Source organism: Anas platyrhynchos, chromosome 1 (assembly GCF_047663525.1).
Source record: "Anas platyrhynchos isolate ZD024472 breed Pekin duck chromosome 1, IASCAAS_PekinDuck_T2T, whole genome shotgun sequence".
NCBI classification, from domain to species: Eukaryota; Metazoa; Chordata; class Aves; order Anseriformes; family Anatidae; genus Anas; species Anas platyrhynchos.
Window position 1 is genome coordinate 43,305,217 of NC_092587.1, and position 15,981 is coordinate 43,321,197.

General features: G+C 39.1%; 2 protein-coding genes across 3 annotated transcripts in view; both read left to right on the forward strand.

Annotated features, from left to right (window-relative positions):
* Nucleotides 1-12,813, forward strand: part of GUCY2C (guanylate cyclase 2C) — a 43,917-nt gene extending 31,104 nt beyond the window's left edge. For both annotated transcript variants that reach the window (XM_038172964.2, XM_038172965.2), the window contains 9 exons: nt 2,645-2,733; nt 4,443-4,534; nt 5,989-6,147; nt 8,001-8,193; nt 8,525-8,699; nt 9,658-9,756; nt 10,315-10,409; nt 11,050-11,126; nt 12,184-12,813. In XM_038172964.2, coding sequence (XP_038028892.1) covers nt 2,645-2,733; nt 4,443-4,534; nt 5,989-6,147; nt 8,001-8,193; nt 8,525-8,699; nt 9,658-9,756; nt 10,315-10,409; nt 11,050-11,126; nt 12,184-12,358 — 1,154 coding nt within the window. In that variant the 3' untranslated portion in view covers nt 12,359-12,813. The remainder of the gene's footprint in view (nt 1-2,644; nt 2,734-4,442; nt 4,535-5,988; nt 6,148-8,000; nt 8,194-8,524; nt 8,700-9,657; nt 9,757-10,314; nt 10,410-11,049; nt 11,127-12,183) is intronic.
* A 2,945-nt stretch (nt 12,814-15,758) lies between these two features.
* PLBD1 (phospholipase B domain containing 1) overlaps nt 15,759-15,981 on the forward strand; it is a 37,310-nt gene continuing 37,087 nt past the window's right edge. The window contains exon 1 of the mRNA XM_027453513.3: nt 15,759-15,922. Within this exon, the coding sequence (XP_027309314.3) occupies nt 15,844-15,922 (79 nt within the window). The 5' untranslated portion in view covers nt 15,759-15,843. The remainder of the gene's footprint in view (nt 15,923-15,981) is intronic.

Genomic DNA, 15,981 nt, shown 5'->3' on the forward strand with positions numbered 1-15,981 from the left:
CCTTATCTTTGAGAAGAGGCTGCCAATCCTCATGAATGCAAGGATTTTACAAACATCCCCAAAATAGACGGAGAAAGGAAAGACTAATGCTCTTCCTTCCTGATTTTGACTTGCAAAGCAAATCCATAGCAAACTGCATTCTTTTAACTGTATTCTGAGCAGTTATACTCTGTCTCAGCCTCAGACACTGTGGTTCTGAGATGTGGTGGCAACCACAATGGTCTTTGTCTGACCATGGCTGTCATAGTCACAATCCCGTTCCTTGTTTTAACTTTGACCTGTGTCTTGACACTGTCTTGTCATTTTAGAAAAACTGTCCTATTCAAATAACATTAATTTAATCCGTCCAGCTGAAAGTATTTTTAGCAATTCTAGGTGCAAGCTGTCTGCTGCTAGAGATAGTCACACAAATCAACATGTTTAGTAAGATAGCAATAAACCTTCTGGGCCTAAAACCCAGTAAGTCCTGTGTTGAGTCTGGATTCAGTGTAACTTAAAAAAAACAAAAAAAAACAACCACAACAACTAGTTTCTAAACTTCAATGAAAATATTAAGTTTTCCATTGAGTAAGGAGATTGTTTTTCTCCCTGAAGCTTTTTTGTTAAAATCATTAGTGGATGTCTAAGCTATCTATTGCTGTTTTAATTTTCTGATGTTATTTGCAGGTTTTGATTCTGCAATTTGAGTAAACATGTTCAGCATGGTTTAAGCAGTTCATCAGATTTCATGTAACAGAAAGGAATAACTTAGATATTTCTGAAGTGGCTACTCATTTAAAAGTCTGGATTAATTCATTAGCCAAGAGAAATCAGCAAGAGGGTGGACCATACTTACTCAGATATCTCTGAAATGTATTTATGGCATCATCTATCCTTGGAAGACAGTAGCTCAGGCTTGGGGTGACCATTAATTTTCAAATATCTAAGATAAAAAGAAGGGAAAGAATACCAAATTAGAGTCAGTGTAATAGGTAAGGAAACACCCCCATTGCACATTAGATTCATTTGTTATTAAGTCTCCTGCAGAAAGTCTATCAGAACTAATAAGAAAGGCTATCAGAAATTAATCTCTGCAAGTTAGAAGACATGATATTGATAACTTGGGACAACTGATACAACCACCTCTGCAGCACTTCACTGGCAGCAGCAAAGACTGTTTGAATTTTAAATTTAAAAAACTCTGTACCTAGCCTCCATCCACAAATGGAAAAATTAAACTCAATTTTCAGGTACTCAGCTAATTCTCTCTGCAAACATTTATTGATCACACGTTCATCTGCAAACATGTATTGATTAACTTAACATATAATACTATTTTTATTAATGAGTGAAAAGAAGTCCCACAAAGAGGATGAGGATGCAAAACTGGATTTATAATGTATGGAAGTAACTAGGTCATAGTCCTCTTCACTGACTGCTTTGTGAGACAGCTGTTAGACCAGCTGTTGCTCCACTCTTCTGCAGAAACACCTCATTCACTGTTCAAGACTGAAATCTTGTCATGTACCAACACTCAACTCAAGTTGCCTCCTTGCTCCACTACTTTCTGCCACTGGCTAATTGCAGTGTTGCTAATAGTTGTTGTTACTTCCTCTCTCAGGTGTATGTGCAGCATGGAAATTTAACACATTCCTCTTGCATACATGAGGCTTACAGAGGTTCTTCTGTCTCTTAGTCCACAGGAGACTTCTTTCCACTTTTGAAGATTCTTAAAGTCTCCTACTCCTTCTCTAGTCTGTAACTTCTGTACTGCAAAGCTGGAACCTACTTCATCTTTTTAGGGTGATCATGCACACTTGGCATGCTTGGGCATCCCTAGCTACTCTAGACATACCATCACAATTACAAACCTTCCTCACATCATTATATGCTTACTTCGGCAAAATTGTCTCCCAAATGTAATCACACATTATTAATATATGTATTTCACACTTGCAGTTTCTCTCTCTTCCCTAGAGGTCAAAAAGTGCTTCTCTTTATATACTCCCTCTCTCCAGAACTCTGGAGGTCTGGAGGTGAGGGAGAGAGAAATTTTTTGCTTTAGTTCTCAGTCACTGTGGTTAAATTGCTCTGCAAACGCAGCCTGCATTCTGATGTGTTCAGAATCCAGATAACTTTCATAGAATGGATTTCATGAATATGAGTACAAATGAGCTAACAACTGCAATGTTTTTGTATCATAAATATTAATATCCTAGTTTTAAGGAAGCTGAGCATCCAGAGGATGACTTGAACTGATCTGATGAGAATTGTGGTTCTCCACACTTTTGATCAAGTTGCAGTATTCTAGTGGGCTCCTAGCTTTGTTTTTTACTATAGCTATACTTTATGCTGAGAGGCACATTAATAATGCCTAACTTTCATTTGGGAAGATGCCATAACCATGTCTACCGTGACCAATAAATACTCATGTACATTCCTATTCATTTTGCTTACAGGGGCCTTCAAGCCAACCTGTTTTGATCTTGTGCCATTTATTTAGAAAAGCTTCAGAGCTGAAATTCACATCAAAGAGAAAGGAACTGTCTTCAAGGCTTCTGTTTGAACAGTGACTTGTAACACATCATAGGACGCTATCCACAAGGAATGTTCTTTTTTTTTTTTTTTTTTTGATTAAAACTTTGCATCTTTTTTCTCGCTTTAGAGAAACTTTACAGAGTGGAGAGTGGCAAAGGAGTGAAGCCTTTCCGACCAGACCTTGCCTTAGAAACAGCGGGAGAAAGGGAGATGGAAGTAAGCTAATAATTAACTAAGCCATTTTCTGGGTGAAGGATAGAAGTCCTGGCCAAACTAGTGCTCATGATCATGGGAGGATGAAAGCTATGCACATTTTATGCCAAATGCATTAACCTCATGGGAAGAAACAGTATTCTACAGTTGTTACCAGTGAAACAAAACGCAACTTGTGAACATTTTTTCATCCTTCTTTAGTGTGTTCTGTACAGCATCACTTTAGTTTTCTCCTAGTGATGGTTTAACAGCTAATACATGTGTTAAAATTAGATCCCTTATGAATTTGCACATTTCATTAGGTTGGTTATTGTGGAAAAAAAAGCAAATGTATCAGACAGTGTTCCCACCTCTCTTTCTGGAATTCCCTAAAAACTACCTTGAGTTTGGATGAGTAAAAGAAGGCCTTAAAATAAAAAAGGAACATGTATTTATTTAGTTTAGCACAGTCTTAGGGCCATGATCAGCTAGCTATATGATAAGGAGAGTGTTATACTGCTATACCATAAGGAGAGTGTTATATTGATATATGAAACATTACTTATCATCATATTGTGAGGCTTGTGTAACTGTGTGTGGGAAAACAGCAGTCTGACCTGCATATGAAAGGATTCAGGATGGATTAGCTTTCTGATATACTCACAAATACATTGTGTTGCAATAATTCAGGGAAGAACTATCATTATCTTTTGAAAGTGCTCTCAAACAGTAGTACTGCTTACTTATCTTTATATTACAGTGGTGTGTCTTTTGAAATCTGGTATTATTCCAGAGTGCTAGACTGATATATGGACTTTAAATAATGCATGAGGATCACAAGGGATAATATCTCATGGAAACTGGTGGCAGTACAACACATTTCACAGAGGACTCATCTCACCTACCTTTAGACATCTAAGAGCTGTTAATCTCAATCTGACCTAGTCACCACAGGTCCCTTTTACATTTGATAGAGAGAACACTCATCCAGATGACTACTTGGATCTATTGTATATTTTTAGACCAAGATGCCTTTCTCTCTACTGATTACAAATATTACCTAGGTTGACTATGGTATTCATAGGCATCTAGCTTTTAAACATCATATTTATGAGTGGGATTTGCCTCAAGTAGCTTTAGAAGTCTCCAGTGCACCTATCTGTATTTGATCTGTTTACTCCATAGTCTCTGAAAAGAAATGGATACTTACATGGTGCCACTCTTCTGACCTCTTCTGGATAGGTTTAATATGGGATGAATCACATCTCCAATGTACCTCTTTCCATAGGTTATATTGCCCCTAAGGCTTCTTGCTCAGGTGCAGATGCAGACATCAACATATTCAGTAGATGAAACCCATAATTTTTGGCTGAATCACCAGTTTCAGAAAAATCCCAAACTCAGGGTATTGGAGATATAATTACCACAGCATTTACCTCCGTGTCAGTAACCATACCTGCCACGAGTTGCAAGACAGGATCTAGTTATTTGCCTTTCATTTATGTATTGAAATTTCAAGTGAAGAGCATGTCACTAGACACTACAGAGTTAAGTTTAAGATGCCTGCATAAGTTTAAGATGTCCTACTCATAGATTCATAACAGTTAGTCATACATTTCAATATGCTGCTAGTCAAGAGTAACTGGAAATTCCCTAATGATCTAGTGCTGTTTAGCACCATTATCCTTGTATACCCACTACTCAGTTGGACTTCCTTAAATTTTTGTTTGAAGGTATACACACTGGTCAAGAGCTGCTGGGAAGAAGATCCAGAGAAAAGACCTGACTTTAAGAAAATTGAGAGTATTCTGGCTAAAATATTCAGGTGAGCATCAGAGGCTCCATTTTTCAAGATGCTCCAAACTCCTTCTGGGCGTTAGAAAGCTTGTACTTTTAAGTGTGAAAGCTGATGTGAATATGGTTCAATCAGTAGAAAAAATGAGTGTCTTCACTTAACTCCTTGCCAGAAAATTAGGGGAACACGTGCATATGCATACATACATGTGTGTACATGTGCATCTATGCATGTATTAGCTGAGTGAGGGTGAGATGATTGCCATACCTCAAATTGGTACATTGTGAAAGTTGCAAGCTGGATAATTAGAGATTCAAGACATTCAAGTAATTCACCCCCTGTCTCTAGTCAAGAGTTGCATAGTGAGTCATGTTGTCCAAGTTTCGGGAAACGAAGGCACATAAATGTTTGGATGATGATTAGAAAGTTTGGATGAGCTGGGTTGTGCCATAAATGAGTTCAGATGGTCCGAAATTAAGCTGACTAAAAGTGTTGGGTTGTACCTCATTAGAAGAGTTAATTACAGAGTTTTGTAGGTATAAAGTTGTGGAATAATAAGGGCCATACCTGAATAAACACTATGAAGTTATACAGACCTTTCACCTGGCCACTGTTGCCTTGTTCCTAAGATTTTAGCCTGAATTGATTATTTAGATGTCCAAACAGTGAACTTTTAATCACTTCTCTTGGGAAATTACTCCTCAGTTTTTAAAGTTCTCTGTATTAACCAACAGTAACAGTAATCACACTGTGTCATTTTACATGGGGAGAACAAGGAGTCCACCTCATGAAGGGTCATGCATGATAGTGTGTCCCTCACATAAAGACTTATCTAAAGTAAGAATGGCTTTAAAGTCCAGTTAGACAGAGCTAGACTAATCTGAATCTTCCAGCCTGGCTCCATCTAATTTCAGACTACTCAGACAAACAGGGGTTATGACTAGCTCATGTTACCGTACCTCTGCTTCCACTTTGAGCTTAAGTTTATGTCTGGAGTCTGCAAAATCTCGTGAGCAACACTAACCTATGGGCTGATTATTGTTCCATTGAATTATTTTGTCTTTTACAGACTTACCCCAAAATTGTCTTAATTCTTCTGGCTAAAGTCCCCATTTAAATATTACATGCAGTTTTCTACCCATCTTCTTTAGCTTCCTTTTGGGGATCTGAACTTGCTAGTTACTTTTTACAAATGAATGTTCATGGATTACCCAGGATAACCTGGACTTGACAATATTAGCAGGGTGAAGTGATTTGAAGGTGCTTTAAGAATTAGCAGCAGTGACAAGCATGGACCACAGACTTTTGATTCATAAACATAAGCTCTCCAAGCAAGAAAAAGAATGATGTGCTTTAAGCACTTTGCATTCTGACTACATGGAAGTTAAACACTGGAGTTTTCTACTGCTCATTTCTTGCCTGCTTCAACAATATACTTCCATCATCCCTTCTTGTTGGTTCCTGTGCATTTCTGTTATTTCCAGTAACTACCATGGCCAGACCAATGAAAGCTACATGGATACCCTGATCCGGCGTCTACAGATGTATTCCCGGAACCTGGAGCACCTCGTGGAGGAGAGGACAGAGCTATACAAAGCAGAGCGAGACAGAGCGGACAGGCTTAATTTCATGTTACTTCCAAGGTTAGTATTGGCCAGCAGGATTTTCACTGTCATTTTATTTAAATATATCACCTGATTCTTGGAGAGTGAAGGTTAGAATCAATATTAATCTTATATTTCTTCAATTTAGAGAATGAAATGCTACTGTCTAATCTATCCTAATCTGTCCTAATTCTTCCCACTTTACAGACAAAATGCCAAATTCAGGAGTTGCCATCAATTCTCACAGTACCTCTTCTGTCTCTCTGTACTGCTCATTTGAGGACAGTGTGTAGCTACAGGAAAAACATGACTTTCTTTGCTTGGACAGAATCACAGGCTTTCTATAGACTTTGCTTCCTGGTCTGATTTTCCATATAGGTCATTGGAGCATAGCTTGGCAACTTCCCTGCCTGAGGCTCCAATTCCATTCGGCATGTGCTTAGAGTTAAAAAGATTTACTGATTTGATGCCTTAATTAAAATAAAAAATATATAAAAAAAAGGAAAGAAAAAAAGTAGGATCTTAGATAAACTTCATCTGATGTACAATTACAATGTAATGATCTAAGCCAAGGAAGAAAAACATCTCAGTTAGGAAGCCAGTGTAAAGTATCTTTGTTCATCCATAAAATGTATTTGCCTAGAAAAGGATGAAACTATGGTGAGGACATCTTTATTCACTTCTTAGGGTTAATAGTGTCAGATACGTTTTGCTAACATTTTATCACAACAGATGAACGCTTTCATGCTTGTGTGTACCACCCTAACCCATAAAATTACATGTCCTACTTGAATGTTAGAAACACTGAAGAAGGTTTTTTTTTGTTTGTTTTGTTTTGGTTTTGAGTAAGAATGACTAAATGAGTCCTTCCCATTTTATCAGTGTATTGATCTGTTCAACAACTTCGCAGTATTTTGAAATATTGAAAACTTAATTTTACATAATTATTGTAAATTCATCATTGTAAGCATGGTATAGGACAAGTATTATTGATATTGTAATATTAGTAATCCCAGTAATTTTGGTATAGCATACATTAAGAATACTAAAACTATCATGGTACTTCATTGCTTGTTTCAAGGGTATTTATCTTGTGAGGGTATTGATTTTGTGACTCATCTGAAAAGACAGAGTCTGTTCAATCCAGTTTTGGGGAAAATTTGAAATGATTTGTCTGTGCAAGCTGAGAACCCGTTTCCTTCCACTCTTTGTTGTTCTCACCACTCTATTACAATCTTCATTGTACATGAAATACAGCATTGTGCAATACCTATATTTTATGGGTCTCTTTCAGTTATTGTCTTTTAATATCTCAGTAGGAACAAATATTTTCCTGGAGTTAGAAATGCCAGAAAATACAAGTCCCTCTGAATAGATATTGACTGTCATGGTATTGAATTTTTGTTCCATAAAATTATCAGACTATGATGTCTCATCTGAAATCGGGATGACTTGATGTAATTATCAGGTTGCAATTACTTCTGCATTGGGGAAACAGAAAAAAAGATGTCTGTTCTTACTTATTGGGAACAAAAGTGCAGGTGGAATGTGGGGCTACAAGTCTGCAGTTTCTGAATTTCAGTTTTAAATTTGACACAACTTCCTAATTTCTGAACTTAGCCAAGAAGCTCAGTTGCTTGTGTCTCAGTTTCCTCATCGCTATGATCTTAGCACATTTGGATTTTGTAATTAACTAATATTAGTAAGTGCTTTGAGGTCCCTGGCTGAAAGTCATTATGGACATCTGAAATGCTATTACAGTAGAAGTTTTCAGCATGCTATTTGATGTTTCCTACCCAGAAAACTATGATGTGGTTGAGTTGCGTGAGAAAATACCTTTAATGTTAAACACAGACTATTCATCTGTCTTCCTGCGTTCTCTATTTCCACAGGCCAGTAGTAAAATCTTTGAAGGAGACTGGTCTGGTAGAGCCAGAGCTATTTGAAGAAGTCACTATCTACTTCAGTGACATTGTTGGCTTCACCACACTCTGCAAATACAGCACCCCTATGGAGGTGGTAGATATGCTGAATGATATCTACAAGAACTTTGACCACATTCTTGACCATCATGATGTTTACAAGGTGATTAGCTCCTCACTTTTGCTCAGTTAACAACCAGAGGACAGAGAAATCAAACAGGCCAAGATTACCCATTTCAGTATGCTTGTGTGCCAGCTTACATGTATAGCAAACTTTATATACCAGCTGGTCACAAATTCCTTAATTTAAATGCTGTGTACAGTTATAAGCATTCATATACCAAAAAGGTGTCAGCTACCTTAAATTAAATCCTGCTGGCTAAAGAAGACATGTTTAATCATGAACAAGAGGATCTGATAAAAACTTTCTGCTCTCAATTAAATATGCATTTTGCTATGTCTGCAGGTTGTGACTTCTAATTGTGTTTTCACAGGTAGAGACCATTGGTGATGCTTACATGGTGGTGAGTGGTTTACCAAAGAGAAATGGCAACCGTCATGCAGTTGACATCTCCATGATGGCTCTGGACATCCTTAGCTTCATGGGATCCTTTGAGCTGCGACATCTGCCTGGTCTGCCTGTTTGGATTCGCATTGGAATTCACTCTGGTACACAGTGGTGTTAGCTCAACAATGACAACATAGTCTCCTTGCTTTTGAACTTAATGGAATAGATATCTATGGAAGTTGTGGTAGCACATCATAAGCAACTGCTCTCCTCGTGAAGAATCAGGTTGAAAATAATATTCCTGGGGGAAGAGTAAAAAAAGTAAATAAGCCACTAGTTTGCTCCCCTATAGTGCAATAGCCCATATCCATTCATAGCTTAAATCAGTAGCTAGGAAAAGCAACTGCCATTGTTCCTAGTTTGATTAAGTCAATTGTAAGCCTTTGAAGATTGTTCCTCCCTGACCAAAGCGGAGATCAGACATGGCCAGATATGCTTGTCTGGCCACAAAACACAGGCCTGTGTCTTATGATTTTGGAGACAGAACTTCTGACTGAGTCTATGTGGAAATTTATTTTTTAATTAATCCGTAAAATCTTTTTTTTTTTTTTTTTTTTTTTTTTTTTTTTTTTTCTCAAAGGGGAACTGCAGATAGCTCAACAAGCCCAAGGATTTGGGGAAAATTTATCTTTTCATTTTTGCTTCTTTCAACAATAACATGAACACCAGCTGCCAGGGGAGCAACATATGAATGAAAGCAACTGGGGCACTAGGATACCCCTTGAGGCACCAATATGAATCCCCTCCATAATAATGCTTATTCTCTTTTCCTCTTGCTTCCAAAACTGACAGTATTTTTTCCTGCACAGAAATTGTGTTTAAATACAATTAATACTGTGCAGCAGCATCCTCCTTATGTTCTTATTGGATTCTGCAAGCTGAATAGAGCTAGGCTGGGTTTGAAGAGGAATGGGAGATGGTCAGACACTTTAGTGGTAGGAAGCATTGCCATTGGTGAGGAACACATTGCTCCAGCAGTGCTTTGCAAAAGGGAGAGACATCTTTCAAGTAAATAGCATCTTGACCAACCTTTTTTTATTCTCTGCATCCCACTCCTAGGTCCATGTGCAGCTGGTGTGGTAGGAATAAAAATGCCTCGTTACTGCTTGTTTGGAGATACTGTGAACACAGCTTCACGGATGGAATCCACTGGCTTGCGTAAGGATTTAGGTTTATCTGTTGGGTAACAGGACCAAAGGCTATTGGTTAGTTTGTGACTGAAGTGTCTGTTTTCAGCTCAGAACAATTTGTTATCAGCTCACAGATGTTTTAAAGATGAAGCCCTATTTGTTCTGATTACCAATTGTTTCACTGTCCTGTTGAGCAATGAAGAATTGTTCCTTGTTCCTGTTCCAGCCCTGGTAACAGGGAGTACATAGGCTGGTTTTTGCTGTCTGAGTTCCTCTGGAAGATATGCTACTGATGTATTTAGGATTTAATTTTACTGTATGAATTTTGGATTTTAGTTCAACCTAGAATTGTATTACAGCTTTGTTGTGTAAATATGCCAACTACATATATTAAGTTGAAGCAACTACTTCTTCAACTATGCCATTAGGGAACTGTGCCAAGAGCCAGTTTGTCTTCCTTACACCCGGTGTCTTCACAAGCTATTCACTTTATAGGATACCTTTCAATTATTCTTTTTCCCTTTTGGTATCTAAACACTAGAAATACATTTTCAGGTTGAACTTTCACTGTCTATTTAATTTTTAGCTTTAAGGATACATGTAAGTGGTTCCACGGTTGCCATCCTGAAAAGAACAGACTGCCGATTCCAGTTCGAAATGAGAGGAGAAACATACTTGAAGGTAACCTTTACCATATGCATGCAGAGAGAAGAGGAACACTATAAAAGTATTATATAGCTGAGAGTACCCTGCTACTTAACAGCTGGGAAAACAAGGATTACAGATCAATTGGTATCATAATCTCTAGTTGTTGAAGACACTTCTGTAGAGACAATGCAAGCAATGAAGAGCTGCCCAACTTGTAAATAAAGTAATGTAAAGGTGTGGAGAATAAATGAAACATACTATTTATATCAGAGAATTATAGAGTGATAGTAATAGTGAATCAGTCTGGTGGAAAAGAAGCTGAATCTATAGCTAATTTGCTCTTGCTCTGATATCTGACTGCCTACCTATCTATTTATTTCAGTCTGTGTAACCAGGCAGATATGTGTACTTGGGAGCTAATGGCAGGTAGCACAGCTCGTCTCTCCCATGGTTTCAGGTCATGGAACAGGGTGCATGGAGTGCAGCTGCATCTCACCCGTTATTCTTCTTCCTACGTCTGATTTTTAATCCTTTGCTGTGAGCATCATTTACTGAAAACAAGCAAAGGCAAACACAACAGTGTGCAATACAGAATTATTTAAGTAAATGAACTACAGGAAATTGCAGTCTAATCCCTAAATTGTGCTTTCTCTTCTTTGTCATACCTGTTTAGGGCAGAGGAACTGAGAATACCTACTGGTTGACGGGTACCGAGGACAAGGAATATAATCTCCCAACACCTCCTTCTGTGTAAGATGGTCCTTACATATGACAAGGGAAAAGAAATTCCCAGCCTTTGCACTTTAGGCTTAACTGTTCTTCCCTGGCACTTGTTGCTTTTTGTTTTTAATAACACTCAGCTAGCCTTCAGTAGTTAGAAGGCTTAACATTATATGTTAATGGATGAATCCATTGCAGAGATAAAATTTTCTGCCCATTTATTCCTATTTATTTCCTACCTAAGAGAAAAGAGATGGCTAAGAGAAAGATAAAGGTTTGCTCAAGACATTTGCAAAACAGAAACAATCAAAATTTTAATATACTACAGAATCTCGTGAACTTTTTTTTTTTTTTTTTTTTTTTTAATTGCAAAATACAAGTGTTTGTCTCTGGGCTAAGCAGTAAACAATCATGCCTATTTTTATGGTACATCTCTTTTGTAATCTCAGGACTTTCCTGAATTAAAATGTTCAGTTGAGACTATCAGAATTATTGAATTGGCAGTTCTGGAATTCAACTGCTGAAAAAAATACCTCTTAAGCGGGATCACTGCACTCAGCAATGTTTTTCTTTTCACTTCCTCATATAGGCTGTGACTCACAAAATTGCCCTTAAAATTCTCATATGTAGAGTATTAAAGTAAAAGCCAGGCACACTGCAGAAATTTATGAAAACGTGCCAATGCTGTTACTGAAGACCACCTGAAATTGAATAGTGGCAGTGCTGGTACCAGTAATGGTGTTGAAAAATAGAATCTACTTTGATTGGGAGTGAATCTAATTTATGTTTTTCTTTTCATGCAAAGACAGTAATCTATACTATCTGGATTTTCATTGACACCGATACACTTTAAGACACTGCCACAAATCTCCTCTGCAAAGACAGTAACCCATACTATCTGGAAAAATTACATGTAATTCCTGAGTTATATTCCCAAATCCAAATCCTGGATTGTGCCTACACATTGTATCAGTCGTGTGTGATGACATGAAGATAAAAGTGGGATAGAAATGTTTGAAAAACACTTGAGATCTGAGGATCACTAAAAACATGCAAATCAGTGACTTTTTTTTTTCATTGCTTTCAGGGAGAACCAGCAGCGGTTAAAAGATGACTTAGCTGAGATGATAACCAATATTCTTAAGAAAAGAGAAACGGAAGGGTTCAAGACACGGCCGATCACACGCGTAGCAAGCTACCGAACAGGTACCCTGGAATACCTTCAACTGGCCAGCACAGAGAATTCTATGACATATATTTAAAACTGGACATGTAGTATGACTCAAAAAGCTGCAGCAACTCTCTTGAGTACTTCATGTAAAGGCTGGAGGCTTATATTCTCAGCTTATATTCTCAGCTGGAGAGGAAAGAAAATACCTTTTCAGGCATACTTTCTACCACTCAAAGGTGATAGTACATCTAGCAGTACGTCAAACCTCTCTTCACTGTGATGTCCAAATTGTCAGATGACTCAAGAAGGACACATACAGTCTGATTTGAGAGAAATGAAAATACTTATACAAGTCCTGAAGATGGCTTATTGTTCTGGTTTGTGTTTTAAATGTGATAGCCTGTTCAATAATCCACTTATTCATAGCCAAGTCTTAATTTGTCATGATTTTTAAATGTTGTATTTAATTTGTCATTTTTATTTGAAGAAAAATTTGCTGTAATATATTTGAAAATAACATTAAACATATCATGTCTAAGTCCTGGATATTTGCCTTTTTGCTTCTTCTGTAGTTTTCCCCCGTGTCCTCCATATTTTGTTGAACTGAGTTGTCTTTACTCAGGAGATAGCATTTGTATTATTCAGCTTGGAAGATAACTCCAGAATTTGTATGGTTTTTAAAATTTATCTGAGTGTCTTGGGCCTGCAAAATGAAACGAGAAATCTTGCAAAAACAGACTCTTTCATATCTTCCCTCCACTTCTGCTTCTGCCCTCAAACCAGAAGTGCAACAGAAATGAAGAAAATAAACTTATCTGTAATTTTTAAACCTCAGAAACTTTCAATTCAACTTTTGGATGAAATTTCATGACCAGACAGAACTCGCATTTTACTGAGATGACTCACTCATTAACTCACACCATGGCATTTATATTAATAATCAGATTTAAAAAGCAACTAAAGAACAGCAGACACATGTAAAAGAAAACCAGCATTCACATGAATAAATAACAACTAGTGAGCAAAAGTTTTGCAGAATGCTTTTGTGTACTGGTAGCTTTCAAAGCAGAGTTACTTCTTTCACAGTTGTCAAGCACTGGTCAATATTCAAACCATAAACTTTGCTGCGTAATTTGTCCCTGAATCATTCTTCTATGGTTTTGAACATCATGTTTGTCCAAGTAAACAATCTTAGAATAGTCAAAAAAGAGCAAGCTAGTTGTCTGTGTTTTTTCTTTGTTGACTTAAATTGACTTTGAGCAAACACACACACAAAATTAAAACACTCCAAAAATAAAACCCAACAAAACAACATAAGTGTACATACACAGGTTATAAAATTCAACCAGGTTATGCTGTAGGGCTCGTAATATTGCCTGATGAATGTAAATTCCAGAAATAGCAGGAGAATGAAATAGCAGACAGCATGTAACCAACAGCTACAGGTTTCAGATTTTATGTAAGCAATCTTAAACTTGGGCTGGCACTAATAACATACCATTACTGCTCCTGTCTGTGTCCTAATGGAAGCATTCATTGGGATGAGGATAGAAAAAATGACTGGTATTCTAAAACTGATATGTACTGAAAAGAGTATCAGTACAGTAGCAAATCATGAAGTCAGCACGTCTGCTATTTCCTGGCCCAAGCTGCCACTCAACAAGCTTCGTCTCCATGTCTGCATTCTTTGGTGTGACTGCTGCTCTGCAGCGATACTTGGCACCACTAGACTATTCTGGTTTCTGCATTTGATACACTCAGCAAACATAGTTATAATGGCAGTGACAAGTGTTGGACCCTCTGAGCCTGAGGAAGCCCACTCCTACTACATTGAGCAGAGTTGCTTTGTTCTTTGAAGTGACTGAAGTCTGTTTTTAAAGAGGAGTTGTATGGGTTCCATCCTTGACACTCCCGAGATAAAAATTATTCAGCAAATGGCTGCTGACAGTACAACAATAAATTTTGACAGTAGTTAGTTTTCAGCAGCCCTTCTTTCCTCTATGCTTCAAATTATAAATTTCATATAATTCCTTGAAGATAAATAATAACTTTAACACTGAGTTGATTGACCAATTTTCTGACATGGTTCTTTTCTACTTGCTTCTGTCCCTGTACATTTCTGTTACCCATAAATCACAACAAAATCATTTTTACTACCCTCTTTAAATTGCACCTGGTTTCTGGTTTGAATCTGTCTTATATTCAATGTCTTATTATTGCATCTTGATATTAAATGTTAGATCAAAGTGCCCTCTTCATTAGAAACCTGTCACCAAAGTCCCCATTCCTTTTTTTTTTTTTTTTTTTTAAGCAGTGAAACATTATATCAAAAAATCTTGCCTGAGATGTAATTTTGCTCTCCAAGTGGAAAGGATTTTGCCTGCATCATCACCTGCTCATTTGAACTTACCTCACAAATCAATCAATAAATAATCAATCTGTGAGTCCCTAGGCTAGGAGCAGTTGGAAATGTATTTTTCAAAATACACATCAAGAGTTTTGCAGCTTTGGTCAGACTCCCCTCTTGTCTCCATTTCGTTTTTCCCATACATCCGTACACACCTCTTGTTTTAGCATTGTGTTTTTGTGCTTTTTATCCTAGTTCACATGTGCCGCCGGTTTCCAGCGCTGTTTACCTCTTGTACACAGAGAACCTTTAAAAAAAAATCTTTTATTTTTCCTGTAATCCTACCCTAGGAATTCAGTTTCATCCTTTTCTCTTACTGAAAAGTGCCCCTGAACAGTGATGGGTATAGAATGGTTCCTGCAGCTGGTGGTGTTGTACTGCTCTCGTCCAGTGCTTGAGGCCAAGAGTTGCTATTTGGCCCAAACTGCTGGGCATGCGACCTCTCTAATTTGAGGCTATTACAGGCCACCAGTATCAAATTTTAACTATCTTAAACAATTACCAGAATACAAAGTCCTAAAAGTGGCTGTTTTATGACAGCGGTAGAGTAACACTGGGGAAGTTTCCAGAAACAATCTGAGCCAGTGGGGCAGGGAAGGACCACAAGGGAAGTGAGCGGTCCATGACCGTCAACCCCGAGGGAAGGACTCGGATCCTTCCTCTGCTCAGAAACACACAGCGGTTTGGCCCATGAAGGCCAAAAGTTGCTTCTCCTCTTCGTCAAGTGTGTGGTTTGACAAACACCGCCTCACTCCCGGGGCCTCACCGGAGCAAACCCCGGAGGTTCAGCCGTCGGGGCGAGCCCGGTGCCCCTCGAGGCCGGTGAGTGCCTCGGCCATCACCGAACCTAACCCCCGGGGCCTGAAACACAGCCAGGGAGGCTGGGCGGGGGGCTGGCGGCCGACCCGGCCCCAACGGCCCCCGCAGCCCCCGGGCCACCGCGGCGAGACCTCGGCCGGGAAGCGCGACCCCACGGCACAGCCCGGAGCCGCAAGGGGCGACCGGCTCGGGGTCAGCGCTCGCCCCCGCAGGGCCACCCCCAGCACGGGGCGCCGGGGCGGGCGCCGGAGGAGGCGGGGGCAGCGTCGGGACCTGCCCTGGGCGAGGGAACTTCTTAAAGTCCCGCCGCCGCCTCCCGGTGCCCAGAGGAGACGCGGGGCGGTGGCGGCATGGCCCGGCTCGGCGGCGGCGTGTGCTGCTGCTGCTGGGGGCTCGTCCTCCTGTGGGCGGCCGCGGGGGGCCGAGCAGGTGAGGTGGGGAGGCGGCGGGGCTGCTCCGGGCTCTGGAGGTGCCGGGCAGCCGGGGGG